We start from the raw sequence: 19,462 nt of genomic DNA on the forward strand, positions 1-19,462 counted from the left end.
CCCAAATAACACTAATAAGGGATGAGAGTGGGCCTTGATGGAAAGGATAATTGAACAGATTCTGGAATGCCAGGAATGGATAGCATGACAGTCAATTAAGACAGAGAAAACTTAGAGTCCTGGAAGGGCCACAAGTATCAGCCTGATAAAACTAAAAGTCAGTGGAGACTAGTAGGTTCAAAACACTTCCAGTTTTTTAAGTATTAATGTCACTAGAGTGCAGCTTATATATTCATAAACAAAAACAAGATACCACAGAAACAAGTTTGTGAGATAAACAAATGCCCCTAAAAGTTAAAAATCTAATTGTCATCTAGAGAAATGGTTCTTTTACCCATATAGGTTGTTTCACAACCCCTTGGAACTAGGTACCTACACACATACTGTGCACGTATATATACACAAAAATCATACAATACAAATTAAATAAAGGACTGGGGAGATGACTCAGTGGGTAAGGACACCTGCCAACAAGCCTGATGGCCTGAATTTAATGCTGTGTCCCACATGGTAGAGGGAGAAACCTGACTCCTACCACGACTTCCTCATATGTGCTTATACATACACACAAAAATAATAAATAAAGTGTAATTTAAAAATTGCTTGTTGATCAAAGTAGGAATGCAGAAGCTAAATTTGATATAGCACAAAAAGTACTACAAAATGACGAAGAAATGGGGAACAGTAAATAGGAGTTTCAGAGTCAATGTAAAAATGTTAGAGATACCTGGCAGATTGTTCAGAAGCAGCAAGATTGTGGTTGTAGTTAGGCATAGGAGACCCATGTGCACTTCTGTAGGCAGTAACAAAGTGCATCTGGTACAGGCTAGCAACATTCACAGTAATCAGTAGACAAGCAGACCTAGAAACTTCCAAGGAGGTCAACTGAAAATGAAGCTCGGCAGCAGAGCACTTTCTCAATGCATGAAAGACTGAGCTCAGTCCCCACCGCCATTAGAAAACTAAAGATGAGCCAGGCTGCGATGGCGCATGCCTTTAATCCCAGCACCTGGAAGGCACAGGCAGGTGGATCTCTGTGATTTTGAGGCCAGCCTGCTCTACAGAGCAAGTTCCAGGACAGGCTCCAAAGCAATACAGAGAAACCCTGTCTCCAAAAACCAAAAAAAGAAAAAAAAAAAAAAAAAAAAAAAAAAAAAGACAAAGAAAACTAAAGATAGTTCTGGAGTAAAATATTTGCCACCAAAACTGATGACATCAGTTTAATCCCTGGGACCCACATAGTGGAAGTAGAGATCTCCATCCTAAAAGTTGTCTTCTGACTTTCATATATGTGTTGTGGCGTGCACGCACACAAACACACACACGCACACACACACTTAACAACAAGAAAAACCCAAAGTTTTGGGGCTGGAGAGATGACAGTTAAGAGCACTTGCTGCTCTTGCAGAGGACCTGGGTTTGGTTCCCAGCATGCACATGGCAGCTTACAACCATCAGGCATTACAATTCTAGCAGATTCCATTTCTTCTTCTGGCCTCCAAGGATGCATATGGTGCACATACCCACATGCAGGCAAAACTGCTATACACATAAAAATAATTTTTATGGTTTAGAATTAAATAAATAATAGCAAAATAAAGAAGGAGGCTCAGACTGGCTATAGGTTTCTCAGGATTGAATTCTTTCCTTAGCCAGACTATGGATACATGTTTTTATTCCTGTTGCGAAATGCAATTTAATGTTCCATACCACTGTTCGGATGTGTTCCGGGAGTGCAATTGATTAATAATGGGACAAGGGCGCTGACTCAGTTGTAAGCAGAGGCAGTTTGGGTTTATTGAAACAGACGAGGAATTTATTGAAAGAATATTAGATAACTCACAGGGTGGTTGAGAAGATGAAACCAAGCTTGGGGAACAAGTGGAAGCAAGGAAACCTTGACAGCTAGAGCTATAGACACGATGTGAAACCCCAGCCCCCGCAGAGGGCACAGCACTTAGAGTGCCCTGAGGCTGGCCTGCTGGGTCTCTATAACCATCCCATGGCACCGTGTTCCTCCTACTGCTGGTGGTAGCACCGCCATGATTATGGTCAGCATCTCCTATTTCCCTGAGTTCAAGTCCTGGATGGGTCTGTGCTTTGTCCCTGCCTAAGTCCAGGGCTTAAATTTTTTTTTTTTTTTTTTTTTTTTTTGCTTCAACTCCTTTGACCAAGAAATTTTTATATGACCCCAGGTTTGTGAGTACATATAATAGATGTACAAATTAAACATTTACTGATAATAAATTATTTTAACAATTGTTCCACCTATTAGGGACAAAGGCAATTTTCATACTAATAAAATAAGTGCTTTTGTTGTTGTTGTTGTTGTTTTAAATTGAACAATGAAATCTTGAACTAGGAACAATATAACTCAGTGGTAGAGCCCTTGCCTGGCCTGCTCATGGTCTGTATTCAGTTCTCCAATAATGGGAGTTGGGGGTGGGGTGGGAGGCTTAAGGAGTTGTCTTTTGTCTTTGCAGAACACCACAGAAACTAGAGCGTATTCAACCTTTTTCACAGTCAGTTGATATTTTTGCTTTATAATCTACAGTGTTGAGAACATCACGTAAATGCGTAATCAAATGGCAGACACACATTTAGGGACATTTCAGAAATGGCTGAAAAATCCCATCTTATTCCCAAGTTTTTAATGAAACTAAAGTCAACAAACAGTAGTTTTTGGTTTTCGTTTTGTTTCTCAAATCAAGCATTCTAAAACAGTGCATTCCAAAGATATACTAATTTGATTCTCTTATATGCTGAGGAATGATGGTTGGGAACTACTAAAAAAAACTTTGTTTTCCATAATTAAGCCACCATGTTTCTGCCAGCAGAAAGCTTTGTGTATATAGTGGAAACTAATTTGTGACCTACGATGATCTCAGATCTGAGCTGCGCTATTTCACGCAGTGTTCATCCATGTTTTCTGGAGTGATGGCACATGCATTGCAACCCTTGTGTTGTGTGTTCAGAACCAAGACTGCAGTAAAGTTGTGTAATGCAACCCTGATGAACACTCCATTTGGTATCAATTCCTGTGTTTAATTTTGGATTAAGTTTTGGTGGTGGCACATTCAAAAACCTTTTGCTCTTATCAAAATTTTTATGACTACCACATTTAGATATATGGGGGTCCCAAGCTAGACCTTAAGAAGCAAGTCCTGGCCAAGGTTTCAGGGAAACTAGAGACAGAGGAGTGGGTGCTTTCAGCCTCTGTAGCGGATGGCACTACCTGCTATGCCCACTGACAAAGCAGCATTTTCTTAACTAGGAGACAAGGTTCCCATAGTAGGCAGATAAAATAATGTCGACCTGAGGCTTTGGCACTGTAGATAGTGAAGGAAGATTACAGAACAACAGCCATGCTGGCAACTGGGAAACAGCAGGTTTGGAGCCGTGGGCAGAAAGAAGAGTGGGGACTTGGTAGAATATCTGGAATGTAGTATTAGGGAAATGGAGGTACAGCGAAGGCAAGAAAGATCCAGACACACCAGCGATAACATGCAAACATTGTGGGAGCTTTTCCTGGCCTGTTTAACATGAGCACCCACTCACCTCAGGTAGGGTACTATCAACAGATCAAAGGCATGATTTCCACCCAAGTCTAACCTGTGAACCACTGAGTTCACCTGGGTTTACCTTCAGGACAGTTTATAGGAGGCTAAGCCACCAAAGAGGTCTCCCCCAGAACAAAAACCTCTGTTATATTTGACTTTAAAGGGAACTAAATTTTAGTAGTCGTGATGTCCACAAGTGACCTATTTATCCAAGATTATAGTTTGCGCCATTGGAAGACAGCAGCTGAGAATAAATCAAGTGGCTGTATAAGCATATTGCATAGGGAGGGTCACCAGCAGCCATGATGACATTGACATTGGTTCTCCTGGGAAGGCAGCCACTTTGAGTGCTCTGAAATGGTAGACTTTGAGATGTCTGTTTAAATTACCCTAAATTATGCCCTATCTTCCAGGGCAAAAGAGACAGCACAGTTACTCTTGCCAGGGACACCTGGGTTTGATTCCTAGCATCCACACCACACCGAGACTCACAATTTTCTGTAACTCTAGTTCCAGGGGATCCCACACCCTCATGGCCTGTGTGAGCACTGCATGTATGTGGTACACACTCATACATGTAGGCAAAACTCCCATGTACATATACTAAAAATAAATAATGTGTAAACCTTATAAAGAGATATGCCATTGGTGAAGAATGCGTGCTTTTCCTTAGAGGGCCTGAGTTAGTTTCTCAGCCCCTGTGTTGGGTGGCTTCCAACCATACCAAACTCCAGCTCCAGGGTTATCTGATGCTTCTGGCCTGAGGGCACCTGCACTCAGATGCACATACTCGCCTGCAAATAAACAAACACCCCGTTATTTTCAAAATATGTCTTAGCCAGGTGATGTTGGCACTCGCCTTTTAATCCCAGAATTTGGGAGGCAGAGGCAGGTAGATTTCTGTGTGTTCGAGGCCAGCATGGTCTACAAAGCTATACAGAGGAAACCCTTTCTCAAAAAGTAAATTTAAAAAATTATATTTCTTAAATGTGTAGGAAGGATATGGATTTTGTTTTTTTTTCTTTTTTTATTCAAGCAATCTATGAATATATTAAAATGGTGCTGAAACATTTCATGCTAAGAAAGAAAGATCACTGTGGCCAGTAGTCCCATGATTAATGTTTTCTAAAAACTATTGGGTATATAGCTCCCGCCTAGGGTGGCTCACACTTTTAATCCTGTTCTTGGAAAGCAAAGGCTGGCAGACATCTGTGAGTTCAAGACCAGCGTGGTCTAAAAAGTGAGTTCCAGGACAGGCTCCAAAGCTACACAGAGAGAAACCTGTCTCCGAAAAACCGAAAACAAGAAACTATTTAGTATGGTGTGTACCCTTCTGAAGCTGATTTCTCTGCATATACTGCCCTCCCATACAGCTTTACTGTCTTTACTGTGCAAAGTCATTGCCTGATGTTCCATTACGTAGATAAGTTGTAGCTCACTATGTTTTTTCCTTCAAGACTTATTTATAGTGGACTTAACTGGGAAAACACAAGTATTTGAGAAACTGCTATTTGTTTTGAGACAGTGTCTCATTAAGTAGCCCTGGCTGCCTTGAAACTTACTGTGTAGACCAGGCTGATCTCAAACTCACTGAGATCTCTTGTCTCTGCCTCCTGATTGTTGGGATCAAAAGATGTGTGTCACCATGCATAAACTTCTGTTTTTTTTATTACACAGATGCCAGAAAAGAAAAAAAAAAAAAAATCCTGTTCAGTTTGTTACTGTGGAATTGGGAGTTTGAATGTTATACGTTTAATGTATATTTAGATATGGACCCTTTTTAAAATACAATAAAGTGTTAAAAAAATAAATAATGATGTCATTACCTCATTTCATTTTACTTCACAGAAATAATCACCCCTAACATTTGATGGATTTTTTTAAATTTGTTGTTTTAATGATAGGCTCTTTTTATGTAGTCCAGGCTAGCTTCGTACTTAACATCCTCCTACTTCCACCTCCTAGGATTACACGTGTACACCATCATGCTTAGCTTACCATGGATCTTTGCATGCTTTTTCCCCGTGTATATATTGGGGATTTTTGTTCGAGTACACTCTCCCTCCCTCCCCAACTCATGTGATCATATGTCTCTTTGTGCAACTGTAATTTCCACAGTATTTTTTCTGGAAAGCTTTCATGTGATATGTGGTGGTTAACCTCCAGCAAGTGCAGAGACACACTCATGTACACACACACATATCCTTCAGGTTGACAACACTAAAGCCTTGTGGTTTATCTACCAAGGGAATTGGAGAATTGAAGCCGTGTCTTTCACCTTGCCCTGGGGATCCTAAACCACTTAAGACTTGAACTTTTAAGCTGGGCCTATCAGTGCATGACTTTATTCCCAGATGTGGAGATCTCTGTAAGTCCAAGGCCTGTATAGTGTGTTCCAGGCTATATAGTGAGATCTTATCTTTAAAAAAAAAAAAAAAAGAAAAAAATAAAACTTCTGGACCATATAAAATCATGTTGTGGCAACCACCCACAAGTCGTCAGTCAAAGTTGCTTATAATATGTACAGATCACATTCACTAGTTAGCTCAGTGCTGAAAGTGTGTTAATACCTACTCCACAGAGCAGTCAGTAGTTATGGAGAAATTATTATATAATAATGTTGAATGTTCATCCAAAGCCATATGCACTGCCAGGTTTCACACATCAAGACATGTTGTTGATAAAAGTGTAGGTTTTGCTATTATTTGTGCAAAGATAATAGTAAAAGGTATTACACTGTGGTGTTGTATCAGTGTATCTATAATTACAATACTTAGATTTATTTCCATAGAGCATTTGAAAAGTTATTGTCCAAGTGATTTAGCTGTACTTAATTTTGAGAGAGGGAACTGGGGATCGGGAGTGGGAGAAATTTTGCTGTTCACATATGCCTGTTTGTGATTATTAAAGTTCAGTATTTATTATGAAAAGAAGGTTTGGGTTTTTTTTCCTTAGTGAACAAAGTAATATTTAAATTATTATAAAGGTAATGTCAAAGTGTTGGAGAGGTGGTTCAGTACGTAAGAGCTCTTAGTGCTCTTCCAGAGGAGTGGGGTTCCTAGCACCCACATTGTTTGACTTCCTGTTACTCCAGTTCCAGGAGCTGCAACGCCCTCTTCTAGCCTCCAAGGACTCCTGCACACACATTTGTGTACACATGCATGCAAATAAATGAATGAACTGTTAATAAATTATAAATTTTTAAAAGTTATTCATTACATTTATCTTTAAATTATTCATCAGTAAGTAAGGCGCTGGAGAAATGGCTCAGGGTTAAGAATTCTTGTCCCTCTTGCAAGGGACTGGAGTTCAGTTTCCAGCACCCATATGAGATGGCTCACAACTGCCTGTAACTACAGCTCCAGAAGATCCAGTGTCTTCTTCTGGCTTCTGTGAGCATCAACACACATACACATAAACAAAAATAAAGTGGCGTCGATTTACTATGACTCATCAAATGTTTTCATATGCCAATTTTCCCCGAGATTCTCAGGAAGTAGCTATAAGCATCGACAAGGCACACCAGCACTGGGATCTGGAGAACGTTACTAGGTGTTTTAAGCTCGTTTTCTCACGTCATCTAGAAGGTGATAGCAACTGCCATGTGATTGTGAAATGACATAGCATAATCAAATACAAAGTAGTTAACACAGGTGTATTGTAAGCATTCAGGTTTTACTAAGTAATTGTACCAAAGTCTATGTCACAACCCTTGCTAGTCTTAGGCAGTTCTGATCTCATCTACCTAAAGTTAAAGGGCTCGGGCCCCAAGACATGCTACTTCCAGTGCCAGCCCCATAGCCCAGGTTGTTTTACCTGTACTTTCAACTGACCAACTGAATCAATTGCCATAGGCCTTTTACTTACCCTTCCTGGCTGATTATGAAGGCTACTACAGAGGGAAGAGATGAGGAAGATGGGTGGGTGATGTACATAGAAGCAGGTAGACATAATGTACTTCTTCCTCTTGGTTACCTGGCTCCATGTTTACATATTTCCCCTCAGATCCTCCTGAACCCTGCCTTTTTAATTGACACTTCATGATATAGGCATGATTGGTTTAATTATTGGCCATTGACAACCAGCTCAACCTTTAGCCCCCTTTCCTTGTCTGAAGTTTGTAGCTGAAGCTAAATTCCCTGTTTGGCCACAGACTGACAGTTCCCCATTGGTCCATGACTCGAATGCTATTTCCCAGCTAGTGGACATGTTTGTTGTGAGGCTATGGAAACTTTAGGAGGTAGGACCTAGGTAGAGGAGCAAATCACTAGAGGTAGGTCTTTGAAGGTATACCTGTCCCTAGTCCTGGCCACTCTGCTTCCCCAATTGTTATTATGTTAGCCTCCCCCACATTCCAAATGATATACACTCCACCATGCTTTTCCTTCTGCGATGGAAATTCCTCAAACCATGAGTTAAAATAAACCTTTCCTCTCTTATTTCTGTCAAGTATTTTGTCACAGCAACCCAAAAGTACTATAAGCCCCAGTCTCTAGTAACCACCATCCCTCAACTCATTAACACCAATGACAGGTCACAGGAAAATCCAGAGTGTTGGGGTTGTGTGTCAGGACACAAATGAAGACCAAATTCATGTCTCCATACCAGTTTTCACCGATAAGCACACTATAAACAAGTAATGACAACAGAGCCTCTCCTCAGCATGTCAGTGGAGGCAGAGATCTCCCACACTCCTTTACCCAGCTTTTATATATGATTGAATTTGCTATGTGCAGCATTAAAATGATGCTCCATCATAGGTCAAAATTCTTAACCCTTTGCCCACAAGAGTCCAGTTACTGTAGGCATGTTCAAATCGGGGACTTACAGGAAATGTGGTCCATTCAAGTCAATTCAGCCCTCCCATTAATGAAATAGAAGAAAGGGGATAGAATAACCCGACAAAAATACCTGTTTAAGAAAGGGGAACCATATAGTGATCACTTTCTATGGAACATTGTGTCTTCAACAAGGATGGCAGATACAGACAGACTAGGTGGGGATGGGATGATTGACAGATCTACTAATGGCCTCCCCTGTTGGATGCTCTGGGAAGGATATCTTTCTTGGACTGCCTTCCCTTAAGCGCTGGAGACATCAAAGGCCTTTTGCTCTCTCACCTAGCAGTTAGACTATCTGCTATTTAGAATTGGTTTACTTAGTTACCAGAATCATACATGGAAACTAGTTCTGGTGACTGAAGTTTGACTAACGTCTCTTAGCAACAGACCTCTGGGAATTACCTGGCCTGTGACTTTGTGCTTCTTTAGGCCATTGCTTCAAAGCAAAACAGAATGACCTACGTGATGAGGCAGAATTGATATGTACCTGGGCTGCTGACTAGAACTTAGATCTTGACTTAAGGACAGCATAGATCGGGGCCCAGGAGTTGGACCCCAAACTTCCAGCTTTGCCTTTGGAGGAGGAGATTGTTGTCTAAACTCTTTGTATTGCTTTTTACAGAGATTACAGGACCAGAACAAAGTGGTCTAACTCCAAAGTACAGCTTTCTATCTGTAACAGCTTTCCAGTAGCCGCAAGAAGTAATATACTCACAGTCAAGGGCACGAACATGCACGCACACACATACAAACACACACACCTTAATATTCTACATTCTACCAGGACCATGCAGTTGCCCATTGCAACTCAGCCTATCCTGGCTTCACTGGTGCTTATAACACAGTCTCGGTGTTTCAACCCAAGGTGCTTTCAATAAAAAGATTTCAGTGGCTAAAACAACAACAAAAAAGAAATAGCTCCTTATGTATAAGCCAAGTTGTCAGTCTCCTTTCTCTTTATCCATATTTTCAAGTCTGCAACTCCTTGCCTGTAATTTTAGGAAAATTTTAAGAGTTGTCCCTTTCTCCCTCGTGCAACCTGATTGCTGTGGGGGTAGGAGGTAGCCAGGAGGCCAGGAGGTAGCCAGCAACTACACAAACTCAGGTGTATTCAAATGCACTCAGGCTCTGAGGGAGAAAGGCTGGTTGTCCAGAAAGGGAACACTGGCCAAGAAAAACAAAAACTACACAACATGCATGGATTGGACAGGAGAGTTGGGAGCAGGAAATGAAGTCAGGAAAGCAAATTGCTGAATTGTCCTTCCCAGGCCATTCAGTGAATGCTTAACATAACCCTGTCCAATAGAAAGATAATATGTACTACTTGCAAGCTGCATATATTTTATAAAGCCAAAGCATTTTTTAAACATAATCAATATTATAATTAGTGAAATGTTGGGCAGGGGGTAGCTTGGTTGGTTAAAAAAAAAAAAAAAAAAAAAAAAAAAAAAAAAAAAACTTGTTATGCCTATGAAGACCTGAATGTATTATAATACCAGCACTGGGGAGATGGACATAAGTGGATTCATGGAGCTCACTGACCAGCTAGACTAGCCTAATGTACAAATTCCAGATCAATAAAAGAGTCTATCTCAAAAAACAACAATATGGATAGCACCTGAGGTCCTCCGACTTCCATGCATAAAAAGCTCATAGGCTATTTTACTTTTATATATTTGGAATCTAGTGTGTATTTTGGGGTAACATGGTGGCCAATGGCTACTACTATGGACCAAGTTAGCCAGAAACTTCATTAACAAGCCAAATAACCATCACCTTCCGGCCCATTGCCTGTGTCCCCTATCATAGGCTGTAGCTTGGCTCTTTTTTTTTTTTTTTTTTTTAAATCATCGGGGCCCATCACTATGCTCCCAAATAAGTACACAGAGACTTATTCTTACTTAGAACTGCCCAGCCTTAGCTTGACTTGTTTCTGTCCTACCAGCAACTCCCAAATAGACACACTGAGACTGAATATTACTTATATAGCTCAGCCAATAGTGCAGGCTTGTTCCTAGGTAACTCTTTGTTTGTTTGTTTTGTTTTTCGAGACAGGGTTTCTCGTTATCGCTTTGGAGCCTGTCCTGGAACTCGCTCTGCCCTCTAACTCACAGAGATCTGCCTGCCTCTGCCTCCCGAGTGCTGGGATTAAAGGTGTGGGCCACCACCGCCCAGCTAACCCATATTTCTTATGTCAGCTTTGCCATGTGGCCTGGTATGTTTTCTCAGTATGCTGTGCTCATCTTGTTCTCTCTGCGTCTGGTGGCAACTCCTCACTCTGCCCTTCTCCTTCCGATCATCCCTAGTCTGGTAGCCCCATCTATACTTTCCGCCTGGCTACTGGCCAGTCAGCATCTTATTAAACCAATTCGAGTGTGCAAGAGGATGATTCCACAGCATTTCCCCCTTTTTGTCTAATTAAGAGGATGACTTTAACATAGTAAGACTATGTACAACAAAAACAGTTATCAAATAAGAATTACAGTTCCAAGCTAACTTTTCTAACTTAAAATGTCCTGTTTCTCTTGAACTAAGTTTAGCCTCTGGGCTTTTTACCTTTATTCTATATATCTTTCCTTCTTACTCTGTGGTTGGCTGTACCCTGGCATCCTCCTTTTCTCCTCCTTGACACCCCCCACCCAGCCTAGATTTCTCCTATTTTCTTTCTGCCTGGAAGCCCTACTTATCCCTTTCCTGACTAGCTATTGGTGATTCAGCTCTTTATTAGACCAATCAGGTGTTATAGGCACTCAAAGTAACACAGCTTTACAGAGTTAAACAAACACAACATAAAAGAACACAGCATGTCTTTGTATCATTAAAAAAAATTTCCCACAGCATAAATGAATGTAACACATCTAAAACTAATATTCCACAACAGGCAGTTAACTAACCTGAAGTTGCAAATCTCTCTAGAAGAAACAACCCTAAAGGGAGCTTGGTACACATTGTCCTGCTGGGTATCTAGATGGAGACACCTTGCTTTAAACACCCATCATAGTCCTTCTGTCTTGTCTTCTGATTCTATACCCTGGGAAGGAAGACATTCCTGTCCATCTTGTTTACAGAGGTTCCTAACTGCAGTTCTTAATGTGTAAACGATGTTAGACAGGTATTAAGTGAAGTGAAAAATAAGATAAAAGTGTATGTGATGGCTCCTCACTTGCCAGATTTAACAATTGGCTAGAGAAAGTGCTATTGGTTGTAGCTCCTGATGGTGTATTTGCAATGTTTATTTTTCTGATGAGGCCATTTGTAGCCTGTAGCTATTTATGTTCCTCTAAATCACTCATTCGATGAACGCATATAGAAGGAATGATTGAAAACCTACAGACCTAGGCTCTTTGCCAAGCTCCAGGACAGTAAGATAAAGGGGAACTGCCTGTCTTAAAGGAAATGAGAGGTGGATACGTAACCAATACCTGTTAGGGTATAAAGTAAACAGTGTCTGAGGAACACAAAGAAGATTATCCAATCAAGTCAGATTGGGAGATACCACGAATGTGAACTTATATTCCATAATGCATGGGATGTTCTTAGCAACCAGCCCTGTGTCTGGCACATACGTTGAGTCAGTAAATAAATGATTAGGCCATATCCTAATCACATACGGTATATGGTCACTGCAAAGGAAGGGGGTTTGTGTGACAGTTTGGCCTTCTGAGTAAGACCCAATTGTGGGACATGAGAAGCCACAGAGTGGGATAGAGAAGAAGGAAGGCACAAACAGGAGTAGTGACAGCTTTCTGACTTTCTGATTACAGGCAAAGCGAAGGCTGGAGCTGGGTGAGAGTGGCCATCAGTACCTCTCAGATGGTCTAAAAACCCCCAAGGGCAAAGGAAGAGCTGCACTTCGGAGTCCTGACAGTCCAAAAAGTAAGAATGTTTTTATGTTTCCCTGTGCTCCTTGGTGTGGGACTCCCAACTTGCAAAGCTTGTGGCTGGAAGAATGCCAAGGTGTGAATAATTTTGGCATGTTTTCTTTATTTCTTTCTGTGCCTACCCAAAAAAAGTAAATACAGTGTCTCCTGGCACCTAGCAAAAAGCGATAGTCACTCCTGTACCTGAATGCTTTTTGAGCTAGTCATGTTTAATTTTCACTCCCTTTAATGGGCGTGAGTTGAGAGCTGGAAGGGTGGAGACCTGTGGTGGGCTAAGAGATGCCAACCTCATCTTCCAGCTCATCACACAGTAGCTTAGAAACTGGGGTGGTTTAGTCAGTGGAGTGCTTGCATGGCATGATGAGGCCTGGGTTCAATCCCCAGCACCATATAAACTGAGTGTGCTAACACACACCTATACTCCCAGCGTTTGGGAATTGGAAATGGAAGGATCGTGAGTTCAGGCCAGTCTGGAATATGCCATACCTTGTCTTAAGGAAAAAAACAGACAGAAGTAGTTGCACCCAAAAAGTCACAGCTAATTTCTGCCTCCATGAATGCTGTGATGTCATTTGAGAGAAAAATGAATATATTATAAATGCCCAAATATTTCCAATTTCTGTACTTAGTGCAAAAGTTAAATTAGACTTGGATCCTCTATCCCTATAGTTTCACAGTTATGTATGCACAGAGTATGTATAAGGGCTGAATCTCGGGGGCTGAAGAGATGGCTCAGAGGTTAAGAGCACTGGCTGCTCTTCCAGAGGGTCCTGAGTTCAATTCCAAGTAGCCGCATGGTGGCTCACAACCATCTATGAGATCTGGTGCCTTCTTCTGATGTGTATATACATAATAAATAAATCTTTAAAAAAAAATAATAAGGGCTGAACCTCAACCTGAGCTCAAAAGGAGAGTAACATAATGCTAAATGACAACATTTCGTTTAAGAGGGGCGAGAACTTGAACTTTTTGAGGTATTCATTGTTCTGCAATACGGAATAATTGCACCCCAGTGCCTGAATGGCCAGTGATGTCAAGCCTGTTTGAGACCCAGTTTTACAGGACAAAGTGCTGACCTGGTTATGTTAGCTTAGGGTCTTAAGTGAGATCCCCTGAAGCCACAGCACTTTTTCATCCACACACCTATGTGTGAGGTATTTCATGAGACCCAGAAAATAGGGTAAGGAGAATAGAAATTACTGACGGAGTCCAAGGATATGTTATTACCCAACATAGGAAGTCTTTATTGTCTCTTCCTTTTCTGATAAAGCAATCTCATAACTTTTATAACTCACCTACAGACAATACCAGCTTTGCTTCAGGTACTAATATGACTGCTTTGGGAAAGAGGGCTTGCTTCGCTGCGAAGAAACCCTTCATTTCTTTACCTTTCCCCCTATCCCCCACCCGTTCGGGTTTTTTGTTTTTCTTTAAGCTCCAAAATCTCCCTCAGAAAAAACGCGGTATGATACGTCACTCGGTCTGCTCACCAAGAAGTTCATTCAGCTCCTGAGCCAGTCGCCTGATGGGGTCCTGGATCTGAACAAGGCAGCAGAGGTGCTCAAAGTGCAGAAGAGGAGGATTTACGACATCACCAACGTGCTGGAAGGCATCCACCTCATTAAGAAGAAGTCTAAGAACAACGTGCAGTGGATGTGAGTAGGAGTCCACTGTCCCAACACCAGCCCATCAGGGGCCTTTGTGACTGCCTCGGTTTCTCCTAACTTCAGCTTCCACATTCAGACCTCCCTCCCTCCAAGTTTCTTCTTCCTCACTCAATATAGGAAGTCAGGGCTGAAGATGGAACTCAATTGGTACAGTGCTTGTCTAGAAGGAGGAAGCCTGGGGTCAATTCCCAGCTCCACATAAATTGTGGTGTCCAACACCAGCAACTAGAAGTTCAAGGTCATCTTCTAGTACTTAGGGAATTCAAGGCCAACCCAGGATACAGGATTTTGTTGCTTGGGTGGCACCACCTTTAATCCCAGCACTCAGGATGCGGAGGCAGGTAGATCTCTGTGAGTCCTAGACCAGCCTGGTCTACATAGAGTGCCAGGACAGGCCCCAAAGCAATACAGAGACCCTGTCTCGAAAAACAAAAATCCCCAAAACAAACAGAAATAGTCTTTTTAGCATGGATGCCTCCTGTTTACTCTTAGATCTGTATTTGGTAAGCATAAATCCAGAGGATTGTGGAATTCATTAAACCTCTGCAGTTATAAATTGGGGAAGGAAGCTATTCACCCAATACACTTAAATCTGTGCTATGTGTGATCTGTCCAGGCCCTCATGTCTCTGATGCTTTATTTTGGTTATCTATAGGTGAATATGAGCTAACATGGTCATAATGTAGATCCATCCCTGGTTCTAATTAACATATTTTCTCTGTCAGTAAAGGCGAGAGACTTAGTGTCTGGGTTCCTGTTGCAGAAACATGTGTCCCAGTGTGTCTAATCCTGCATAATAATGTCATCTATGAATCCTGAGCAGAGCCAGGCATTTTATAAGTATAGCGCTGAACTAGAAAATCATACTAAAAAGATCAAAACTGTTTGAGGGAAGTTTGGAAAAACCTTTAATTTAAGAGCCAACAAGGTGGCTTAGCCAGTAAAAGGTTGCCTCGAAAGCCTGACACCATGGATTCAATCCCTGAAACATATGTCCATTAAGGTAGGAACCAATTCTACAGAGTTGTCCCCAGCCTCTATACTCTCGACATGGTGTGGAACTGTCTAAATACAGTCAAGGGCTAAGGATGTAACTTAGTGGTAAAGCACTTGCCTAACATGTATTAAAGAGAGCCCTGAGTTCGATCCCTGGTGTTGAAAAAAATTGAGGAGATTTCTAAAATGAACTGTGTGTGTTTGGAATTGTAGACAGTTCAGGGACTCTTTGACCTATGCCTTGGAGAAACCTGTGGACTGCTGGTCTTTGTTCTTGCAGATGCCTGACACACCTGTTTTGTTTGCCCCCAGGCGTGTAGATTAGGTGGTAGTGTTGGTGGGAACCAGGTGGCTGACTTTTTTGCCCTCAGAATTTGAGACTTCTGAACAAGCAGGAATTTTTTTTTTTTTCTCTTCTACTTCTTAAGAAAAGGACCCTGAAAATTATTGTTTTCACCTGATTTCTTTTGTGTGTTAAGGTACCTGACTATATTTATGACAAAGTTGTTTATGAAGCTCTACTCTAACACGTGACTAACCAACTACATGCCCTTCCATGATATGGGGGAGGGAAGTTGTTAACCCCCTTGGTTTTTTTCCCCCATCCTTTAGCTCCTGTAAAGCGTCATAAAGAATCTGTGTTTGGGTTCCAGGGGCTGCAGTCTGTCTGAGGATGGGGGCATGCTGGCCCAGTGTCAAGGCCTGTCCAAAGAAGTGACCGAGCTCAGTCAGGAAGAGAAGAAATTAGATGAGCTGATCCAAAGCTGTACCCTGGACCTCAAACTGTTAACCGAGGATTCAGAGAATCAAAGATATCCTTTGTGCCTCTGGTGGTTAGAGCCCTCTCTACCGTGTCCAGAGCTGACAGACTAACTTGTTCATGGGGTGGATAGATGTACTCTGGCATCATGCAAACAACCAGTGTGTGTGTGTGTGTGTGTGAGAGAGAGAGAGAGAGAGAGAGAGAGAGAGTGTGTGTGACTGTATTATTCCTGTATGAATGTGTGTGTGTGTGTGTGTGTGTGTGTGTGTGTGTGTGTGTGTGTGTGTCCACTTAGCTCTGTCTCAAAGGACAGCATTTTTGATAAGGTACCTGTGGACTTTATGGTATCATTATCGGTGTTGAAAGCCAGATGAGAATTTTTTTAGAGTATTTTATTCATGTGTTGTTGGAACATATAGATATTCTCACATCGTAAGAACACACTATTAAAAGATAACGGAAGGTGTCAGTATTAATATTAATGTCAACACTAGGCAGGTTTGTCTTCGGCTTCCCAGATTTTTGGTGGGTGTTAGTTGTCACTGATGGGGTTCTTGCTTTCTATTTCTTTTCATCAGACCTTGTAGCAATGGGAATTTTCTGAATCTATCCGATTGGCCTATAATTGAGAATAGAGAAATAAACTGTAACTGGGTGTGGTGGGACTGCCTGTAGTCTTGGCAGCAGAAGGACCAAGTACTAAATTCACAGCCACCCTGGCTACACTAGCAAGACCCTGTCTCAATAGAAAAACACCAGAAAAGGAGAAAGTACACTTTTAAAGTTAGGTATGGTGGTATATACCAGTGATACCAGCATTCAAAGGACAAAGAATTATCAGGAGTTCAAAGCCAGCCTGAGCACATAGCAAGATTACAGTTAGTCTGGGGTACATGAAATCCTGTGTCAAACAAGACAGGAAGGTCCAAGTATCCAAGATTATCCATGCCTGCCTACACAGTTTCAGGCCATCTGGTCTACGTGAGATCTTGTCTTTAAGGTGTGGTAGCATCTGCCTTTAATGCTAGCATTTGGGAGGCAGAGGCAGGTGAAGTTCAGACTAGCCCTGTCTATATAATGAGTTCCAGGCCAGCTGAAACTACATAGTACGTACACCCTGTCTACCTCATCTCAAATAGTTAAGTAAAGTTTTAAGACTAAAAAGAGCCTGCTGTTGTACCCTCCAGCATTCAGGAGGCAGAGACAGACAGGCAGATCTTTGTGAGTTTGAGGTCAACCTGTTCTACATAGCAAGTCGAGCAATGAAAACTCTGTCTTTAAATAAATGAATGAATAGGATGGCTCAATATGTAAAGGTACTTGCCTTCAAGACTAAAGACCTTAGTTCAATCCCACGTGTTAGAAGGAGAGAACTGACTCTTGCAAGTTGTCCTGACCTCAGAACACAACAGTCACATGCACTGTGGCACACATACCCACTCATTCACACACTAAATAAACAGTAGCAAATTTTTTAAAAGAAATCAATAGTAGGGCTATTTAAAATCATTGTGTAGCTGGAACTCCATTGTGGAAAAGCTGTGTGGTTACACGTGACTGACAGCTGTCCTGAACATGTGGCTTACAGCTTTCTCATCCCTTTTGACTTTCTCTGGGGCCTTTGTTACAAAAAATGTTTCCTTGAAGGGGAGCCACATCAGAAGCACTTTTAAGTTTTTAAGTTTGTAAGATTAGAAAATACATTTATGAAATTTATCTCAGTCCTCCATTCAGTTCCTAGTCTGGTACAACGTGTTCACAGATGTGTTGAGATTTTCCTTCCTACAGCTTCTTGAATAATTGTAGATGAGTTTTATTTTAGTATGTGCTTGTCACGTAACTTTTTGACAGTGGGCTCTGTCAGTTAATCTGGTATTCTCAACAACAACCACAAAAATATCAGAACCATTCTTTATTCCCAAAGGTCCCTTTGATTTTCTTGATAAGCTAAATGATGGCCTAAAGCCTAGAATCTTACAAGAGCATCATATTTACTCCTGTCTTAACTGTTGAGATTTGGAAAAGACAGTCTGTGGTACAGACAAGCATGAAGGAGTGTGTGTGTGTGTGTGTGTGTGTGTGTGTGTGTGTGTGTGTGTGTGTCCATTCATGTTTTAAAACCTGACTAATGGCACACACCTTTAAGTCCAGCACTCGGTAGGCAGAAGAAGGCAGGTCTCTTGAGTTTGAGGCCTTCCAAACATCCAAGACTACACAGTGAGAGCCAATGTTCCAAAAACCAAAAATACATAAATATGGAAGTCCTGGCTTCCACAGACATCAGCTGTGCACACTGGCACAAATGTAAGGTCATTAGAGGGCTAGTAAGATGTCTCTCAATGGATAAAAGTGCTGATTTGCTACACAGCCTGACTGATGACCTGAGTTTGATCTGTGAAACCTGTGGTACAAGGAGAAAACCTGACTCAGAAGTTGTCAATTGACTACCATATTTAATAGTAATAGCAATTTTTTAATTGGCTAAAAACATGTTACGTTAAATGTATTCCGGTACTTCCCTTATCAAGAGAAAACCTTGAGCTGATGTCTGCTGTAAATGTCTGTCTTCTAGCTGAGTTTGTGTGAGTGCTTTTATTATACAGTTAAGTACCATGCTCTTTCACATATTCTTTTAAGCCCGGCTTCCAGGACACTTAAAGGAATTGTTCATACTTGGAAAAAATACCAAGAGTCATAAAATGTTAATTTATTCTCCTTCACTAAGTCACTGTATCTCAAATTCATTCACTTGCAGAGCACCTGGGAGCTGCTTACCTCCTTGGGAACCTGAAATGTTCATAGTGTTAATAATAACAAGGGTAATTTTTCTAAGAGAAATAACGATGCTAGGATGTCTAGGCAATATGTAATCACACCAGCCCAGGTGCACTTGAGTAAACATGCTGTCTGCCTGAGCTGTAGACTTCGTTTTTCCACCAATGTATTTGCTATTTAGTCATTCATTTGGTGGCTGACACTTACTAATAGCAAGCAGAAGTAGCTGCTGTCTTAAAATTTTTTGATTACTAAATCTTACTATCCCACCCCACCCCCAAAATTAGGACCATCTGTCAATCAGTTTGATTGACAGGGCATTTCACTGGAATTCATGGAATATTAGGACACAAGATTGGTAAGATAAAGTATAGACTTTTTTTTCCCGCCTTGAGAATGTCAACCAGAAGATCCATGAGGGAACCCATGTATTCGACCGTGCAAAAGGGAAGATATACCTACTCTTTTAATTCATAAAATAATGAGTAATTTTTCTGTGTCTGTTTTGTTGTTTTCTTCTTTTAATTTTTTTATTATTTGTGGAGTTCACATCATGCATCCTAATGCCATTCATCTCCCTGTCTTTTTGCTTCTGTCCTTGAAACCTTCCCCACCCCACCCCCAAAAAAATGTGAAAGTGAAACCAAAAAGCAAACAAACAAAGATCTCAGCATGGAAGCTGTAGTGCGGCTCAGTGAGTCACACAGTCTGTCTTTCAATCAATACATCTTTGCTTGTAAGTGTGTTCATTGCAATGAGTAAATTGGTCTAGTTCGAGGCCTCTGCTACACCCTCGACACTGGACCTTCGCTGTGGCTTCTCTTGGATATCTTGTTGTTGCCTTGCATCATGGAGATCCTGTAGCTTTGGATCTGCAGGTCTGGCCCCTTCCCATGCTCCAGAAGTTCAGTGATGAGGTGGATGTAGGCTATCTTGTAGACCTGGTTCTGGATCTGGGTGGGAGCTAGGTGAATTTTCG

At 41.4% G+C, this 19,462-nt stretch overlaps 1 protein-coding gene across 3 annotated transcripts in view; it reads left to right on the forward strand.

Moving 5' to 3' along the window:
- Window positions 1-19,462, forward strand: part of E2f3 (E2F transcription factor 3) — a 78,404-nt gene that overhangs the window by 51,848 nt on the left and 7,094 nt on the right. For 2 of the 3 annotated variants that reach the window (XM_051194500.1, XM_051194502.1), the window contains exons 2-4: window positions 12,166-12,277; window positions 13,718-13,937; window positions 15,599-15,757. In XM_051194500.1, coding sequence (XP_051050457.1) covers window positions 12,166-12,277; window positions 13,718-13,937; window positions 15,599-15,757 — 491 coding nt within the window. The remainder of the gene's footprint in view (window positions 1-12,165; window positions 12,278-13,717; window positions 13,938-15,598; window positions 15,758-19,462) is intronic. The other variant, XM_051194501.1, reaches the window with a different exon arrangement.

Source organism: Phodopus roborovskii, unplaced genomic scaffold, assembly GCF_943737965.1.
Source record: "Phodopus roborovskii unplaced genomic scaffold, PHOROB, whole genome shotgun sequence".
NCBI classification, from domain to species: domain Eukaryota; kingdom Metazoa; phylum Chordata; class Mammalia; order Rodentia; family Cricetidae; genus Phodopus; species Phodopus roborovskii.